Genomic DNA, 19,296 nt, shown 5'->3' with positions numbered 1-19,296 from the left:
GATGTGACAAAAGTAGACCTCATCTATGGTAAATTCCCTCCACAGGGATGATAGTATTCACTTACAAGAAAAAAAGTGGTTAAAAGAAAAGTGGTTGCCAGTGAGTGTATGGTTGAAAGGCTCAGGAATATATATCTGTCTCAGACTCAGCAACACTAGCCATAAACATGAAATACTCCATTCAGATCCCCTGTACCTCTCCTTACCTTCCTCAGAGTTGCCCATGTCTGCTTAGCGTGCCTCAATTAGGAGCTGCAAAATTCAGACATCTCTCTGTGTTGACATCTCTCCGTTTTAACATCTCAGCAATCTCTGGGAAACCTTTCAGAGCATGGAGAAGGGATATACTTCCAGGTTTGGGGGGAGTCCATGGTGCTAATTAGGAGGCTATGCGGAGGGAAGAATAGGACATGTAATGGCCCATTCATTCCGGAGTCATGCTGCACATGCTCAGAAAGTGCCCACTGTGTACCAGAAACTGGGCTGGACACTGGGGGACAAGGTGAATAAGATGGTCCCTGCCCTCACAGTGCTCACAGTTTATGGGGAAACAGATCAGTAAATAGATAATTATAAAACAATATTCTAAATGCAATGATGGCAATCTGAGCAAGGGGACAGGAATGGATAAATGAATGAATACTTTAAAAGCGGTAGAGAGGATGTGCAATATTCCCATTTAACCAACTAGAGACGAAAGTCCTCTGGTTTGTTTAAAAGCCCAATAAAAAGCTACAGCTTTCCTGGATTGAGTCAGATTGTATAGTTTAATGAAAAACGATCTGGGTAAGGTCCAGCAGACTTGGCCTCTTATCCACCATAGTGCCAACTCCTCAATTAACCAGCACTGGAAATCACAGGTAAACTGATCAATCACCTCCCTGTGCTTTAGGTTTCTCCTTTGCAGAGTGGAAATAGTGATTCTTCCTATATTACAGAATTATAATGGAGAGAAATGAGGAGTGGATGATAAAAATGGCTCCTAAAATACATCCTGATGATGACAGTGATGAGAAGGCCTGAAGGGGAAGCAACCCGAGCCCTTCTCCATCTAGGCTTGTGTCTCTGCCCTCGACTTTCCCACCTGTGGAGAGAGGAGGTGATTGCACCCTAAGGTGCGAGTTCTGCCCTTACCTTTCACATCCACCCGACAGTCTACTGACGCCTCCCCCAGGGGGTTAATGGCCTTGCAGGTGTAGATGCCCCCGTCAAAGGGGCCAGGCTTGTGGATTTCTAGGGAGCAGATTCCCAGGTGAGTGAGGGCTCTGTATTTGGGGTTGCCTTGGATATCCATCTTGTTCTTTAGCCAGATGATCTTTGGCTGGAAGATAAAGATGAGGGGGGTGAGTTAGGAGCAGCCAACAGGACTCCAGCCCCCCTGACAGAGAGACAGCTTTGAATCTCGTGCCCAATTGCCAGCAGGTCATTAAGTGACATCTTCATATATGAGGAACAAACACTAAAAGCAAAACTGGAAACATTGTCCACACCAGCCTGTCTTGGACACCAGTGCCCTGAGTGTTCCTAATGTGCTGTGGAACAGGCAGATGATGGTGACGGGAGCAAATGTTTTGGTTAGAATGTTCTTCGACACAGCTAAGGTTAGAGCAGAAGCAGAAAGCAGCACAGCCACCCACAGACCTCCTTGCTCACCTTGGGGGAGGCATGGATGCAGCAGAAGAGCTGGGTGTCACAGCCAATGACTGTAGTGCAGTCTGCCAGAGGCTGGGTGAACTTCGGGGCTTCTGAGACATCTCACTGGACAAACCCCTTGGTCTTGTAAACAGTAGCTGAGGGGACCAAGAAGGGCCTTGCTGTAGTGCCTGAGAGCCCCATCCGTCTTCAACTCTTTCTCCTTAACTCTTCCCAGCTCCAAGTCTCAGTGCTTTACCTGCTTTCTGGATGTGGGCCGGGTCGGCAGTGACAGAGGCTGTCTGGCTGAGCCCACACTGGTTCTCAGCAAAGACTCGAAATGCATAGGAGTTGCCGACGATGAGGTCGGAGACTGTGCGGCTGGCGCGGTGATAGCGCTCCAGCACCGTGAGCCACAGCTGTGGGGCCCCGGAAGATGCGTGGAATGAGACCCCTGTTTTGGCAACTCACTCCACCCCAGCCTACTGCGTGGAACTACCAGAGTCCCATTCCAGAATGTGCTGTTCCTCCCTCCCTCCATCCCAGCTGGGCCTCACCCCAGATTTGGTGTCAGCCTTTTGCACCGCATATCCCAGGAGTGCGTTCCCGTGTCTTGGGGCAGAGTCCACTCCAGGGTAGCGCTGGAGCCCCAGACATCCACCAACTTGATACTCTGAGGAGAGCCTGGCCTCTCTGAAAGGGCCAAGCATGGCAGCGGGCATGGCACGCCTCACACGCCAGGACATTACCAGGAGGGGCCCCTCCGCTTCTGCTCAGCCACCCCTCCCTTCACCCACCACTGCGTCCCACAGCCCCGCTTCCCCGGCTCTCTGTGCTGATTCCTCTTCAGGCTGGGGTGGGAGCCCCCAAGGACCACGTCGTCTCCCATTCCCCCCACTGTACCGATCACCAGGGTGTCAGTGGTGGCGGTGGCCTCCAGCCCGCCCAGCTGCACATGGAGCTGGTAGTGACCCAAGTCAGCACACTGGGCCTCTCGGATGAAGAGGTTGGAGTCCCGCTCCCCATTCCGCATGCTCACATGACTGGCGTCCAAGGCACAGCCGTCATGCGTGCGCATGGCTTGAGGTTGGGGTTTGCCCTGAGAAATGGGGAGAAGGCTGTGAGCTGCCCCGAGAGGCCTTTTGCCCCTCCCGGCTGCAACAGGGGTCAGATCCACCAGGTCCACGTGGTGACTTGACTCGCAGCTGCAAATTCCTTGAGTGAGAGGTTGGTGGACTGTCCCAGGGGACTTCCATCTCTCAGCAACAGCCTCAGGATCATGGGAAAGGGGGATGGCTTTGAGTCTCCCCGCCTCTGAGAGTCTAGGTCATGGACACTCAGGGCAGCTGGGACTAAAATTAGCTGCCCAAACTCCTGAGAGCCCTCCAAACTGAGAGCTCCCAGACCCCTGCTGACTGAAGGGCATGGATTAGCCTTACATCATCACCTGGGCATGCCCAAACTGACCTGACCCCAACACCCCGCAGGAGTGCTGATGGAAGGGCTGTTTGGCCTCACACTTGGTGACATGCCCCTTCCATTCAAGGCTAGGACGACTGTCCCACTGCTAGCAGGACTCTTGTGTTTTGTTTCCAAATCAAAACCCTGGCCTGGCTCCAGTCATGGACCCAACGTGGGGCTGTCATGATCACCTGGAACGGGATTAGTAGATTCAGAGTGTCTCCAACCTCCTGGACGTAGGTCTGCCTCTGGGCCTGAGGTAGCCAGATCTTGGGGTGCTCTGAGGGATGGAAAGATAGAGAACGGGGTGGTGAGCCTCCCTGGGGGGAAGAGGAGAGTTTAGAGGAAGTAGACGTGGATGCTGCATCTAGCTGTGCTCCATGGCCAGGTGACCCAGGCAACACTCAGCAAATTAAGCCCTCTCTCGGGGAATGGGAAGGTAGCTCCCATTGTCTCACCGGGATTTAGGGATAAGCAACCAGCTGTGGGATCCTGTAGAGAGAGTCTCAGCAGAAAGAGCACTGAAGCACGAGCCTGACACCTACTTCTTTTAATTGGTAACTCTCCACCATCGACTTTTCATCAACTGAGATTTCTTTTTTGTTTATGCACAGACCAGTCCAGTCCGAGTGGTCTGTCTTTCCACTCCTTTTCTACATTTGTCCTCAACAACACTCCTTTTTTCAAGGCCACTTTCAATGTCAATCCTGACCCCCAAGTGTCCGCCCCGCTCCCCAGTTTGGTGCCAGACCCCGAGGAGAAAGCTTTATATTCTGCAGGCAGAGTCAACACCCTGGCCCCACCAGGACAGCACTGATGTCACTGCAGAGGGAGCTGGCGTCTGGTCCCTTCTCTGCAGGGCTGCCCTGTTCAGGGGCCTGCACAGTGTCTTCCAGTCTGTGGAGGATCACTTTGTACAGTCAGAATCTGGGAAAGATTAGGTCCACTGCTTACTCCCCCTTGATCTTCCAGGCATGTTCCAGTGAGAAGAGAGATTAGATTATGTTTATTGGCTTCCAGGATGAAGACAGGAGATGCTCAGGAAAGTGCTGAGAGTAAGTTTGGGGAATGACCAGGTGTAAGTTCCTCTCAGGATGCCTCCGGCAGCCTTGGCTGAGGAAGTGCAAACATCCCACCTGGGTTCCTTTCGGCTCCTAGCTGAAATCTACTCCATTTTCCAGACTTCTGGTGCTACTGCTTCCTCCTTTCTCAGGCAGAGACAGTCCCCCGCTGCTGTAGTCTTACAGGGAGTGTGACAGTCTCAGTCCCCACCAACTCCCCAGCCTCCCCGCTCCTTCATTCCTATCAGTTGGAAGAACTCCACCCCAGCACACAACTGTGGCAAACAGCTTGATAGCAGATTCCAAACTTTTTGATAACACACATTTCCCTGTAAATACATCCCTGAACATTCACCCCAATGTGTGTATGTTTACTTACAAATTGAACTGTTTAAAATGTACATTACATAATGCAGAATTTGAATGGTGAAATTGAAAATAAAATAAACGAAGGGTCTACAAAGCTCTTCCTACACCTCAGTTTGTAGATCGTTGTTTAGAGACCAGGAACTTCCGTAGTCCGCCCTGATTAGCATCTTGAGATAACTTGGGCTTTGTGGATGAAGATAGACAGAAATATTCAGTGCTGTCCATTTTATTTGCCTAGTTTCCTTTTTCACCCTGTGGCTTACGTTTTAACCTGGGTTGTGCTGTCTTAGGCTGCGCCTCACCCCTCTACCCTGACAGAAGTGGGAACTGTGTGGTGCAGGGCCTCCAGTGCTCTAAGCGCTGTCCTGCCCGTACAGCCCAGGGCCTGAGGCCTCAGCAAGGACTCAGCTCGGAGCCCAGGCAGCTGAATGACCCTGCTCGGCTGCCCTCTGTTCGACTTTGGCAGTTTGGGTGGAGGCGGGGCATGAAGAACAGAAGAAGTGTTGTGTGATGTGTTCCTTTCCTGTGGCCATCTTGGCAAGCGACCAAGGAGTTGAGAACAGGCTGATATGACTTCAGGGTTTTCTGCAAAAAGAGGGCGGCAATTGAAAAGGAGGGTCAAAACCTCATCTTGTTGGGCTTGGTTCCCCACTGCTGAGTGAGGACCTAACCCTTCACGCTTGCCGGGGAGAGGGCTGGGGAGAAGCCGGCTCTGCTGTCCCTTGCGCTGCCTACAGAACCTCTGAGTTAGGAAGGACCTTGGTGAGCACCCAGAGCAAGGAGAAGACTGGAAGGAGAGGGCTGGGAGAGAGAGACAGCTTTGCTGTTGACCTCACAGCCGGTTGTGAAGTCGTGCTGGCACCATCTAGGAACGTGTGTCTGAAGGACCTGTTCTCTGAGCATGACAGCATATCTGTCCACTTACCTGCCCTTCAGTGTCCACCTGGGACTGGGCACCACAGTCAGGGCTCCTGCAGTGATCTTGCCCCTGGAGGGAAGAGGCCAAGAAGGGAAGGCAGGGGGCCACACTCAAGGATTAAAAAGGCTGATGTGAGGAAAGGAACCCAGGCTGTCACGCCTGGAAGAGGTGCCAGTTGAGCCCTGCTCTGCTTACACCTCAGGTAGGAAGGGGGCTTCCATAGGTAGGTGCATGCTGAAGTATATAGTATTTGTTCCCACTTAGTCTTTCCTAGAAAAGTATCTTGGAAAAGGTTAGCATTGTTTCACTTGAACTAAGGAGAAAAATGAAAGAAATAAGTTTATGTGGAACGTAAGCTAAGATGGGGGAATTAGGAGGAGGATAAGCAGAATGGCCCTGAGATCCAGAGGGGATGCCAGCAGGGGGTAGAGACAGAGGAGAAAGGCTGACAGCCAAGATGGTGGATTCTTCCTCCCTGGAGGGCTCCCGGGCCAGTTCTTTGCTTAGAAGTGGGATTCCCTGACAAGATGGTGAATCAGTAGGGGACAAACTTAAGTTACTATTTAGAATGTTCTAAGTCTGAGGACTAGTAGGCGAGGATTCTGCTCTCAGCAGTCTCCCAGCCCCAGTGGGAGGGCAGAGGATGGGCTTAAGGCTAAAGCCGCTGACAAACTATGGGAGGTGACAGTGTGTGACAGCTCCAGGTGCCTGGGCTGCAGCAAGCTCTTCCCCAGCGCACCCCAGGCCTTGAATCTGCCCAGCAAACAAGAGCAATCTGACCCCTTGCTAAGAGTGTTAATAGGAGGGCTCATCTGGGACATCTCTTTTCACACATCCACAGTCAAGCGAGGTGTTAATTGTACTGACCTTGGAGAAACATGGCTTTCCCTGACGCCCAAGGTCTTTCTCCTCCTCATATGCCAGAAGGGATGTGAACCAAAGGCTACAGCCCTAAAGCAGAACCTCGGGTTTCTAAGACCAGGTCTGAGACAGCTGCAGTTTGTCTATGAGATTTTCTCCCTTCATAGAGTCTCAGGTAAAAGACGTTTTGATAAGTCCTTTGAGAGCCCTCGGCTTCTGAGCTGTGCTGCTCTCAGCACTGAATTTCTCTCAGACAGAGCACTGTCTTAAAAAGGAGTGGAGAGGAAACTTCTTAAAGTCCAGAGATCTCGACTTCTCTTGATGAGAAAATCCTTCCTAATTCTACCGAATTTCATCCTGCTGAGGTTTATGCCCATTTCCTTATTCTCTGCTCATGGGAAATAATTGTTCCCATCCTCTCATAACTTGGTTTCACATGGCTAAAGACTTTCTGCCAGCGATTCCCTAAGGACTGTGTAGTTCAGATTGATGGTATTAATTATGGCCCGGAGAATGAAGGAACAAGATAGACACATTGAAAGAGTGGAGGAGTGTGTGCGTGTGTGAGTGTGCAAGACTGTGAGTTCGTGTGCATGTGTGCACACACATGCACAGGCCTGTGTGAGTGAACGGTTACCAAAAGAGGGCAAATGCACAAGGCAAGCTATGGCTCCCAAAAAACCCCAGAGATTTCCAGGGATCCAAAAAATACCAGCATTTCTTACAGAAACATTAGCAGATGCATAGGGTGTGGACTTGACCTTATCAGAAACTTGTCTGGAGGAGTGTGGTGGGAAAGAAATGTGGTGACTTCAAAAAAATAAACCTAAAAACCTTGTGAAGGACAAGAGTGTCACTTCCTTGAAGGCCATGAAACCGAGATCAGAAAAAATAAAAGGACATAGAAATAGGCAATACTTCTCTGAGGAAAAGACTCCATCACCCTCTCCCCTTGTGGCAGTCTCCCCCTCATGCTGATGACGGTAGCCCTGGCTCAGTGTCACTTTCTCCAACATTTCTCCAGTCATGATTCCTGCTCATTTCAACACCCAGACTTCCAGTCCCTGCAGGGCCGCTCCCAGCCTTGCCTGCCACTCCTCCAATGAGTTTGTCCTCCCCTGCTTCAGCCCGTGGTTCCTTTGGTCATTGTCTAGACCAATAACTATAGCCACTATAGAATCTGAATTTCAAGCGTCCCGCTCCCTCAGCACCACCTCCATGACAGGGATGGCTAATTGCTCACAACAATCTGTACATGTTATCTCTTCCATAGTATAGGGATCTCTGAGAAGGAGCTGCCCCACTTGCTGTATGACAGTGAGACTAGTTCTTGCCAGTGAAATGTGAGTGGAAGTGATGAGAATCACTTCTGAGTCGAGGCTTTTAATGAATGAGTTTTCTGTTTCCCATCTGCTAGCTGCATGCAGGTGATCACGGGGCCCTAAGGCATGGCGGAGCCACAAGATGGAAGAGGCCCGGGTCCCTGAATTAGTGCTGGAGAACTATCTGCTGAGTAGGAACGCTTGCTTTTAGTTGTTTTGCTAGTAAGGAATAAACATCTATTGTATTTGAGCCTTAAATTCTGAGGTCGCATAACCTAATGAACAGTCTCTATCCCTTCAGCTCCCTCCCTCTAAATCTCCGCCAGCAGTGATCCTTCAGCCCACTGAGACCTCTGATCCATTATCTTCCCACCCCTTCACTCTCTATCACCCCTCCATGTTATCACTTTCTTTCCCACCCAAATTAGATTCCATGGTCATCGTTAGACTCACTCCCTTGCCTACCCACTCAAAGCCCTAATCCTTTACCACTTCCTAGCAATACCCAGCCCCAGTTAAATACACCCCCTCAAGTGTCTGCATCCACACAGCCAAACACGACTGGGGAAAAATATTACAAAACTATGCTGACTTTAAATTGATGGCCATTGCCTCCAAATGGACCCTGGCAGATCTGCCAGACTTCCCTAATTCACTCAATCTCCTGTTCTCCTGGGTGACTGTTGTACACCCTCTTCTAAAACTTCCATACCTTCTCCTGAATCCTTATTCTCAGTTGACAATCTTGCTAGTGTCTAAAGCCTGCCTATAGCCTATTCTTAACTCAGCAGCCAGAAAAGTCTTAAAACCTACACCTGATCATGCCAGATCTCACCTAAAACCCTGCGTTGGCTGCCCATCTGTCTCAGGGTTGAACCAGTGTTCACAATGGTCCTGCCACCTCTTTGACCCCAAACCTGCTATTCTCTCCCTCACTCTGCTACAGCCACAGTGGCCCCAATCCATAATGCACACTCCTGCCTCAGGGCCTTTGCACTTACTGTTCTGTCTGTGGAAAACCTTCACTCTCAATATCTGCATGCATTGTTCTCTGGCCTCCTTTAAGTCGCTGCTCAGATGACCTTTTTAACAAGACTTTCACTGAATATCCTGCTTGAAACAGCAAGTACACTTCCCACCCCAGCACTTTATACCCTCCTCTTTCTCTGCTTTACTTTTCAGCATAGCAGTTATCACTTTCTGATATTTTATATATTTTATTTGCCTATTTATTATCTATCTCCTTACATAGAATGTAATCTCCACAAGGGAAGTTATTTTTGCCTATTTTGTGCATTTTTGTAACAGTGCCTGGCACATAATAGACACAAAGTAAATATTTTTAGAAGGAAGAAAGAGGATAAGAAGGGACAGTGGGAGGGTGGGAGGGAGGAAGGAAGGATGGTCACTTCAAGGCTAGGGATTCAGCTTCCCAAGCCTGGAAGACACAGAACAGTCCAGACTGAAAGAGGACACAGGGTCAGTTGGAAGCAATCGAGCTGAGATCAGCAGACGGGCCCTCCTACTGGGTCTCAGAGTCCCGTCTTCTCCGTGTCAGGGTGCAGTCTGTCCCATATCTCTCACTCTTTCGAAAGCTCTCCTCTGGCCCCTGCCCAGCGTTGCCTCCAGGACACAGTGCCTCTGTGCAGTGCTGAGAGTGACAGAGGATGGTTTCCCAATGCCAAACACCTACTTCTGCTTCTTTAGCCATGGAGCAGTCTTTCTTGACTAAAAGCTCAGTGTCGGCCAGTTGCAGTTCATTTTAATGTCACAAACATTTTGACGCCTGCTCTATTTCATGTGTACTCACATGCTAGCCACTGTGCCCTTCTATGTCCCATAGAGCTCCCCATAAGGAAGAGGAGGCGTTAAGAGGAAGGAAAAGTCCTTGGTGCTCACAGGGAACTTGGGGGCCATCTAGTCCAGCACCATAGCAACCCCCCTGAAGACCTCTGGCTAGGCTTCAGTGATGCTATGAACTCCCTGAACTTTGTTGAGTATTTTTCTTGGAGCAAGAATCCACAGCTTTCATCAGATTTTCCTAGGGATCCATATCCACCAAAGGGTTAAGAACTCTGATTTAGTTCAACCTCTCAATTTACAGATGAGAAAATAGAAGCCCAGAGGGGTGGATTGACTTGCCTTGGGTCACAGGACAGAGCTAGGGTTTGAACTCATGTCTTCTTTTCCCAACCGGATAACAGATGCAAACACTTTGCACAATGTCACAAGGAGTCCTTGCTGCTAGTGACCTCTGGCATGTAGGTGGGTTGAGTCGCTGGGTGCTGGTGGCCCTGAGGCCACACACAAGATCAGGGCCCTTCAGGCCACACTTGGGGGCTGTGGCCAGGGGCCGTCAGGAGGGAGGAGTGTGGGAGGGATGACCACCCTCCCCCAGGGTTTTGTGGAGACCAGGGGTCAGAGAGTCAGCAGTCCTGGCTCTCATTCTCCCTCTGCCTGTGACTTATTCCCTGGGCCTTTTGGGGAAGAAACTGATTTTCTGCCTCAAGACCATTCCAGCCTAGTATGTTCCCAATAACTTCTGCTCTCTTTACCTGTTTTTCAGTGGGGCAAGCTCGGTCGGCTCTCTGCCTCTGACATACAAATAGCTTCTGAAGACCCAGCATCTTCCATCAGGATGATAAGAGGCAGCAAAATTTCCCTCCACAACCCTATTTGCAGGGAGAATTCAGTCTTTATCCCTGACTTGGAAATAATTTATTATCTATTCATATCTTTGTTTGGCCTCTTCCAAGGCACTCTGGATTATCTCAGCAATCCTTTCGACTACCTTACCAGGTCGATACTATTACTCACCATTTTACAGAGAGGAAATTGAAACTGAGCAGTCAATTGACTTGGCCAAGGTCACGGAGCTGCTGGAGGTGGCCCTGGGAATTGAGTCTAGATGCTGTCTTCTTTTCCTACCTCTCCTTACCCAGGGATTCCACGGTGTCTCGTTTGTGGTCTTTGCATCCTCTGCACTCAAGACTCCAAGGGGCCAGAAGTGGGGACTTTGCGCAGGGAACTGTCTTAAATGTTTCGTGCAGCCCCTGTAGTTGCTTCCGCCGATTACCTCGCAGGAGAGGGGAAGAGCCAGGCTCCCGTCTTCCACTTCTGTCGGCTGAGCCAGGTGCAGTGGGAGCCACCCAGGGCAAATGTCACAGAGCTGTTAGCTACAAAGGCCTCAGCCAGGGGCAGTCTGGGGGGTGGGCAGCAGGGCTGCTGGCAGGGAACTCTGGGGCTGGAAGGGGCACCCACCACCTCCTGGTTCAAAAATGCCTTTATGCTGAGAGGCTCACAGAGACCACAGAGAGGGAGCCAAATTCTTCTTCCGGACGGTCTCTCCTTCCGTGGAGCTCAGGCTCAAAGAGGCTAGGGTTTCCCGTGGGAGCCAGTGGAGATGTTGGGGTAGGTGGAGGACCCACGGCTCTACCAAGGGCGAGGCGGAGCGTCACATACTGTTCACCACTTAGCCTCCCGGTGGCTCTAAGCTTTTTGTTTCTTTCTTCTCCAAATCCAGATGGACACCATCTCACCCCTCATTCCCTTCCTGACTGGCGTTGGTATATCAGGTCCCTGTGACAGACATATTTTAAAGGTAAAAATAAAAACCTATCATTATTAGTCACTGTAAATTGCCACAAACATCATTCACTGACTTTTCGGGTAAAAAGCAAAGACCCAGCAGAGACATTTGAGCAGCAAGCTAGAATCCACCAAGGAAGGGGGTGGGGGCTCCAGTGGATGCTCCCCCATCCTAAGTACCAATCCCATGAAACCATTTAGATCCGCAAAACCTATGGAGGTGCAGTCAGGGCGGTGGCGCATCCTCCCAACTCCCACCGCTCACTCCCCATCCCCATGGATCACCTTCTGTGGGGGGCAGGAGCTGGGGAATGGGGCTGACGGCCCCCCACCGAGGTGAAGCCTGGGCTCCGTCAGCATCGGCTTCTTTCACCTTCGGCGTGGATCCAAGCCCACCTCCAGAGCTGTGGCTGCCTCCATGCTGGGCCACCCCAAGGCTGGGCTCCAGAGGAAGATTTTCACTGTTGGTGGCGAGGGAGGGGCTGAGCACCTGCTCTCCAGCCCGGCCTCCCCAGGCTCCCAGCCACAGGGTTATGTAACAGGGCTGGCCTGTTCCCACCCAGCTACTCCCAGACGGCTGAAGCAGGGGCTAGGGGAAGAGCGGGGAGCAGACTGCAGCCCAGAAGAGCTGAAGGAGGAGGACCCGGTAGTCCTGTTATCTTGGGAAAGAGAACCGACACCTCTCTTACAGCACCAGAGAGGGAGGAGAGCGCTTGAGCTTCAAACAGCCCCTCCCCACCCAGACCATCCGAATGGGGCCTCTGGCTTCTGGCAGGAGGATTGGGTGACATCTCGGCTCCTGACCTCCAGCTCATCCAAGGGTGTCCAGGTCCAAGGAAGGGGCCCCAGGATTAGCTGATTCACAGGCACACCTTTAGGTGGTCTCTCCCTCTCTGCTCCCACATTCGCTGAGTTGTAAAGTCTCGCCAGCTCGGCCTTTATGGGGGCGGCCCCATCCTCTCCACTCCCCCTGTGGCAGTGCAGGGCAGGGTCTGCACCCTGGAGCCACACCCCCCCCCCCCCCCCCGGCTCACTTTGGCTCCATCACCGATTGGCTGTGTGACTTGTAACCACACATCACGGTCTCTCTCAGGTCTGTTTCCTCATCTGTGAAGTGGAGATAACAGCCATAGGGTTGCTGTGAGGATTCAAAGGGGTAATCTGGGTAAAGTGCTTAGCAGAGTGTAGCCGACTAAGTGCTCGATAGATGTAAGCTATTTTTAGGTTGGGTCAGCACTTGTCCCTTTCAAAGCTCCCTTGCCTATGAGATAAAGTACAAATTAAGTGAGAGGCAGCAGTGATGGAGGGGAGAGCCAGGAGCATAAGGTTAGAGGACTTGAGTGTGACTCTGGGCTCTACTACTCACTCATTTGCTAGGTGACCCTGGGAAAATCACTTACTCTGAACCTCAGGTCCCTGGTCCATGAAACAAGGGATGATGATGCCACAATTGTGTTGAAGATAAAATGGTAAAAGTATATGAAAGTGGCCAGAGCACAGTAGGTGTTACATACTAACGGTCCTATGTGATTTCTAGGCTCACCAGACCATCATTTATATGTTCCATGCACTCCATCCAATCAATCTGGTTTCCTATTATACTCTACTTTCTCATCTCCAGAAGCTGGCATCCCCTCTGTGAATATATATATATACATATATATATATATATATATATTTTTTTTTTTTTCTTTAAGTAGACTTAAAGAGCAGTTTTAGGTTCACAGCAAAGTTGAGTGGAAAGTAGAGTTCCCACATTCCCCCCTTCCCCTCCTCTCCTTTATTTTTTATGGAAACAAATGAGTATGGTTGAATGAATGAGCACCTTACTCATTTCTCCCCTTTAGCCCTCAAACTGGGGGCGGTCATTAGGATCCTGGGAGCCTGTTACTATCTTGGAGTGTGGGACAGAAGCCCAGAACTCATCTTTGCAACCTGTATAGGGACTGAGGGCTAGGACAACCTGTAGACACAGCTGGTGCCCAGGAAGCTGTTTATCAGGAGCTTGGATGACTGAAGAGGGTGACTGTGGAGCTTGACCTCGGGCTGGTGGTGAGAGGCTGCGCCGTGTCATGTCAGGATTTGTGTAAAGGCCTCTTTGACCTATTTCTCTCGTCTGACCCAGCCAAAGCCCTTACGAGTCCAGACAGTACACCAGGGGACTCCAAACACGCCCTCTTATACCCCACTTAATTCATGCTTTGATGAGGAGATTGGCCCAGGCTTTTGGTCTTAGCTCCTTGTTGCAACTGAAGAATCAAATAAAAAAGGCAGACTCCTAGGGTCTTATCCATTGGAAAGGCTAATTTAATAGGTCTAGGTGGGATATGCATTTTAAAAAAACAACCTACTGATTCTGTTGCAGGAAGTCTTAGAACACTATGTTCGATAGAATTCCAGAAAATAAACCACCTTGGATAACCTCTTGAGGGAGGGCTCTTCCAGCAGACATGGGCTCCTCAAGAGCAAGGTCTCTGCCTGGTCATCTTTAGACCACGACGCCAGAGTAAGCATTAAATGGAAATACCCGCCAGGACGGAAGGCTGAGCAGTCGTCAGCCTTGGCTAAAGGCTCAGTGGGGGTGGGCAGGAACCTCCCCTAAAAGAAATATTTTGGAGGAGGAAAGTTGCAACTCTTTGAAGGTGCTTAAACGAAATGGGTCAGGAAAGACTACGAGTAACAGCAGCAGGAGAAACGTTAAGAGGGGCAGATGGAAAGGTGCGGAAGGTAAACTCCTTGGTGTTACTTATCAACCTGCTAGAAGAACATGGAATTCAAGAGAGTAATGACATGCTGCTGTGTGCAGAAGGAAGAGTGTTAGCCGTTGAAACTGAAAAGCTGTACGGGGTGGCTCAGCTAGACTCTCGCGGAGTAAGAACAATGCTTTTACAAATACCCATGGAGGTAGATCTTTGTGAGCATAAAGCAGAAACAGGTGAGTAGTTTTTCCTATAAATTACCTAATACCTTACATGCTATAAATGAATAGTCCTGGCTCTTTAACTGACTTATTCTCTGGTTGCTGGAGTTTGATTTTTGAAGCTAGAAAACTGGAAAAGCTTTCATATTAACAAATTGTAGCTTAGTCATTTTAGTAGGTCAGGTAACAAAGTCCAGTCTGTTTTATTTCTAACCCAAATATTGCAAATATACAGAAAATTACCAGTACAAAGTTAAACACACCCAGATTTATTTACATAATGCTAAAGAAATTTGAGTTTTATTTCCATTTTGTGGAATTTTATTCTAGGGTCTGGCTTTTTTGTGTAACCGACATTGGTCATTGAAACTTGATTATCCCACCTCACATGCAATTTTCTGTCCCAAGGGAACAGAAAACTTGGGTTTTTAGCATACATGCAGTAACGATCTTAATACTGCTTTACACTTTTGTACCGACAGCTTGGGGTGGAGGCAGAGAAGTTACAGAGCAAGGAGGGACCACATGCTGATAGGGAACAAGAGACAAGACAGGGTTGGACAACAGGCACACGGGGACCCTGAGCATTTCTGTGCACGAGGATAAGGAGGGTGCCATCAAACCCCTCCTCCCTAGACGTCCAAACACAGGAGGTGGGCAGCATCATCAGGAACATTTAAGTCACCCGACAACAAACTGAGGGCATGCGGAGGATGAGAACTGCATTAAAGACTTGGGACATATCAATAAATCATTAACATGTACACTATACAGTTTATACATGTATATATGTACACACACACAAAGAGATATAGAAAGGTACAGATTAGTTTAAGTTATCCTATATAAACAAGGACGCTTAAAAATGTACCAGTGTGAAAAAAGGCGTACAGTTAAGTTGCTGAAGACAATTTCTAATTAATGTTCTGATTCTTATTGTTATAATGCAAAGTAGCCAAGAAATCAACATGTTCCTGCTATTTTAATCATCCTCCATGAGGGTGAGGCCTGGGCTCTGCTAGGGCAGGACAGCACTGCCAGAGCTGCCTGAGCTGGGCGCATCAGTGGCAGATGGAACAGAAAGTCTGGCACCTGCTGAGTGCCAGTGCTGAAAGTCTGGCCCTCCCTATCACTCCATCATGTGGCAGATCTTAAACTTTGGTTTTTGTTCAAAGGACATGTAAGTCCATGTTAATCTTCCTGCTTGAGGGAAGGTAGTAGCAAAGTTGAAAAGCTGAATCTCTTCCTATTTTAGCAGTTCCAAGTATCTGGGCTTCATGTGAGGCAAGGGGGCGGTACCAAAAATGAGCAGGGCGAGCTCTAAGCCATTGCATACAGGAGCGGGGCTCTTTAAAGCTCTCCGAAAAGGAAAGAGAGAATCTCTCTACCTGAATCATTTGCCTAGAAAATAAAGAAATGACTCAAGTCAGGACAGTCCTGCCACCTGGGGTGGATGTGAACTGCCCTGCACTCCTCTCTCTATCCTTGTACCGTGATGAAGGCCATGGGAGAACCAGCAATGGTTTACAGAGGCAGCGGTGGCCAGTTCATTACTTATCTGTCAGGGATGAAAGGCCAGCTTGGGCATGTAGAGGCCCAGAGGCAAACCTAAGAATTACAGAGACGCACACTGGAAAGCCTATTCAGAGGCAGACGGCAAATTCTAAGTTTTAGTTACAGCTAATCTGTTGAATCTCTTAAGCCCAGCCTAGAACTGCCACAATCCTCCAAACGCTTTCATCCTTCTAAGGGGCATTGCCATTCAATGAACAGCCTAGGTGTATGCATCCCTGGTCTCTGGTCTCACTAAAAACCAAGAGCCCCCTTACGTCCAAGACACCTGTCCACAGAGCACGAAGGATGATGAGTTCTCCGCCTGGATTTTAGAGCTCAGGTCACTTTGGACGGTCTAATATGTCCAACCTACCTTACAGTGCTAACTTCTATTGTTGAAATAATCTTTTGCTATCAAGCCTGAGACTTTACACAACTTTACTTTCAAAGATAATTCTCCTAACCTAACATCGATAGGACAAATTGGAAATCTTCTTTTCTTAGAAGCTGTCATGGATTTAGGCCGTTTTCCTCTCTGGCTGAGGGCATACACTTGTGTGAGTGCAGGCTGACCCAGAAGGCTAACTAGCCAGGCTTGTTAGCAGTCCTCAAACCAACTGAGCTCGATAGCCAGCCAGTGGTGGGAGGACAAGAAGAATGAAGAGGGTGACTCATCAATGGAGATTCCATTCCTGCACTCTTGAACAGTGACCCTCAACAAGGTGAGGGGCGGTTTCTAAACACATATTCAAAATTACCATTACTTTTGTTTTCAGCCATGAAAAACAGGAGAATAAACTCTTCTGTTTACCAAGGTGGCAAAAAAGAGCTAAATACTGCTCTGAAAGAAATGTCACTGATCCGCATCCTAAAGCATAGCAAGTCATCTATAAGAAAGCAGCCCAGCTCCAGGTGCTCAGCACTGGCGCGCATCAAAATGTATACGAGATCTGAAGACAACCACTGGCGGTGCTCGTAACACACAGGGACCCTGGCGACTTGCTCCCTTTTTGTACCTCAGCTCCATCTCTAACGGGGATTACAACCCCCGCCTTTTTTTTTTTTTTAAATCTCACGAGAATGTTGTAAGGTTCAAATGCAAGAGAAGAAGTGCTGTGAAAACTGCCAAGTTCTATAGAAATATCATTATAGGCAAAGAGCCCTAATCTTATACGGTTAGAGAAGAATATTAACTTTCCTATCTTAAAACTAATCAGAGAATTACCATATATCAGCACACCTACCCGAGCGGGTATATGTGGGGAGAAGAGGTGTATGGTGTAAGTAGGTCTTTTCTGGACATCAAATTCATTTTGGGCAGGAGGTGAGGGCGACCGGGGACAAAAGCCGATACTTAATCATTTGTGAGCCGGTATATCTTTGGAATTACTTTTAATTTAAAAACCTTGTAAAAGGAATGAGCTTTTCCTAAAAGCCTAGTGTTCTCTGGCTCTAACAAGTATTAACTCTCTTTACAAAAACTGCCCTAACTTTATAGCTCCCTGACTCATTTAAGTTTACTGCAGTTTCAAAGTCTCTAGAATTCTCCATCCATTCCCTCCCCCACTTTCCCTGCGGCTGTGAATCCATTCTGGTGAGGAGAGAACTCAGCCATCTGCTCACGCATTCTGACAACAGTTAATTTGGCACATTTACTTTTTCCTGACTTTCTAGCCATAAAGTGAACTAGCAACAAAACAGCAGTTTATCAAAGAATGTCCCAATCATAATTATTGGGAGAAACTGTGACCGGCACAGTAGGTATGCTAAGACTGAAAACGTGCTACTATATTCCTGTATAGCAAATAGTCGAGCTGTATTAAAACTAACGATTGCAGCTTTCCATCACTATATGGCCACCCCAAAATCCATCTTGCTACATTTTCTAATTTATTTCATTTTTAAAAATGTCGAAAGGAAAATTTTTTTAAATTTAAAATACGAACTTAATGTATCACACGAAACATCATCTACACTAGAAGTGTGTTTTTCAGTTGGTTCAGCCAAAAGTTTCATGCCAACAAATTACTTGGCAAAGCTGGGAAAAAGGGCAGAGGAGGAGAGTGTGGTAATAAAATTCTGATTTTTTTAAAAAAGCCTAAATCTGAAAACATGTCTAGTCATGGCTCCATGCAGAGCAGCAACCTAAGAGGAAGCAAATAAGCAGCCATTCTAATGATTCACCAAGGAGCCAGCACAGCAGGCAGGAGGGGACGCAGAAGACTGTGACGTGCCATCCTCAGGGGCTGCACGGCCCATGCCACCAGCCACTCCAGCGAAGAGCTCGCTCAGCCTGGGCACACAGCCCGGGCAAGCCTGAACCCAGGCCTTGAGCAAGTCCACTGGCACACACACAAAGCATGGCTTGAAAGATCTCGGAAGAAGCAAGAGTTTCTCCTTTAATAGGTGCTAAATCTAGTCAATTCTCTGCTGCTCCCTTTTTCCTGCCCCAAGTTAAAAATATTACCCTTTAAGTTTTCCTGATTTAGTGTCTTGGAAGCACATGTAAGTTAGTTGCCAAAGGGCAATTAATGAGGGTATTGCTTAATTAAACAGGGGAAAAGAAAAATCACTGTGGCCTATGGTCCCTGAAAAAACAACAACAACAAAAGCAGGGATCTGTGTGAGGAGCTGGTGTGCAGTGTTCTTGGAGCGGGGCTGTCCCCAGATGGAGAAAGGCTGCCCAGGCTGTGCCAGTCATCGCAGCCTCTGTGCTCATCTCTGCGGCTGCTTCGTGTTGCCAGCACAGCCCAGGGACGGCACCAAGTGCTTTGTGAGAGTTGATGCTGAAGCCGGCAGGTGCCCTGGGGCAGGCGCCATGCAAAACATGCAACAGTGGGGTTAGTGAAAAGTTCCCTTCAATTCCATTTCATTTCCCTTAAAAAACAAAAACAAAACCGAAAAGGGCCCGTACCTTGCAAAAAGACAGAACTTGAAATGAAAAGTTAAAGAATTAAAAATTTTCCCTCTCTTCTCAGGGCCAATTGTAAGAGTGTTTAGGGTCCCCACCCCCCATTTCTTTAGTGTAGGTCCTTTTGGCTTTGATGGAAGCAGCAGAAACAGAGCTGGGTCCCTCGCAACGGGAAATTTATTTCCCCAAGTCGGAGCCACAGGGAGTGTAAGAGGTACTGCGGTTCCATCATCTGTGCTCAGTCCCAGCTCCTTTGAGGAGCTATTCCAGGAGGTCCTGAAAAGAAAGACATAGGCCGTATTATTTACAGACCAAAAAAATCCCTATTTTGAAAGCCATTACCTAGTTTCTGGGCTGGCCAAGTCTTACAGTCATTAAATTGCTGCTTCTAGCTTATACCCTCCTTTGCTTCAATCATTATCTTGATCATGAGTAAGAAAAGATCACCCTTTTTTTTTTTTTTTTTTTTTTTTTTTTGCGGTACGCGGGCGTCTCACTGTTGTGGCCTCTCCCGTTGCGGAGCACAGGCTCTGGACGCGCAGGCTCAGCGGCCATGGCTCACGGGCCCAGCCGCTCCGTGGCATGTGGGATCCTGCCGGACCAGGGCACGAACCGGTGTCCCCTGCATCGGCAGGTGGACTCCCAACCACTGCGCCATCAGGGAAGCCCAAAGATCACCCTTTTTAAAAACTTCTGGA

General features: G+C 48.8%; 2 protein-coding genes across 5 annotated transcripts in view; both read right to left on the bottom strand.

Annotated features, from left to right (window-relative positions):
* Nucleotides 1–384: 384 nt before the first annotated feature.
* MYBPHL (myosin binding protein H like) lies at nucleotides 385–11,741 on the bottom strand. The gene is given in 10 exon segments (XM_089918604.1): nucleotides 385–1,321; nucleotides 1,654–1,790; nucleotides 1,892–2,051; nucleotides 2,190–2,236; nucleotides 2,239–2,325; nucleotides 2,536–2,731; nucleotides 3,285–3,409; nucleotides 10,890–10,892; nucleotides 11,499–11,603; nucleotides 11,606–11,741. Coding segments are annotated over 10 exon segments (1,158 nt in total). The 5' UTR covers nucleotides 11,634–11,741; the 3' UTR covers nucleotides 385–1,051.
* A 2,571-nt stretch (nucleotides 11,742–14,312) lies between these two features.
* SORT1 (sortilin 1) overlaps nucleotides 14,313–19,296 on the bottom strand; it is a 74,436-nt gene continuing 69,452 nt past the window's right edge. For all 4 annotated transcript variants that reach the window (XM_022584152.3, XM_022584153.3, XM_022584155.3 and 1 more), the window contains one exon: nucleotides 14,313–18,874. In XM_022584152.3, the coding sequence (XP_022439860.2) occupies nucleotides 18,860–18,874 (15 nt within the window). In that variant the 3' untranslated portion in view covers nucleotides 14,313–18,859. The remainder of the gene's footprint in view (nucleotides 18,875–19,296) is intronic.

This window comes from Delphinapterus leucas, chromosome 1 (assembly GCF_059928025.1).
Source record: "Delphinapterus leucas isolate spDelLeu-1000000601 "Yukka" chromosome 1, BTC_Dleu_Yukka2, whole genome shotgun sequence".
Lineage (NCBI taxonomy): Eukaryota > Metazoa > Chordata > Mammalia > Artiodactyla > Monodontidae > Delphinapterus > Delphinapterus leucas.
The sequence above is the reverse complement of the archived record's forward strand: the minus strand, read 5'-3'. Positions and strand labels throughout refer to the sequence as shown.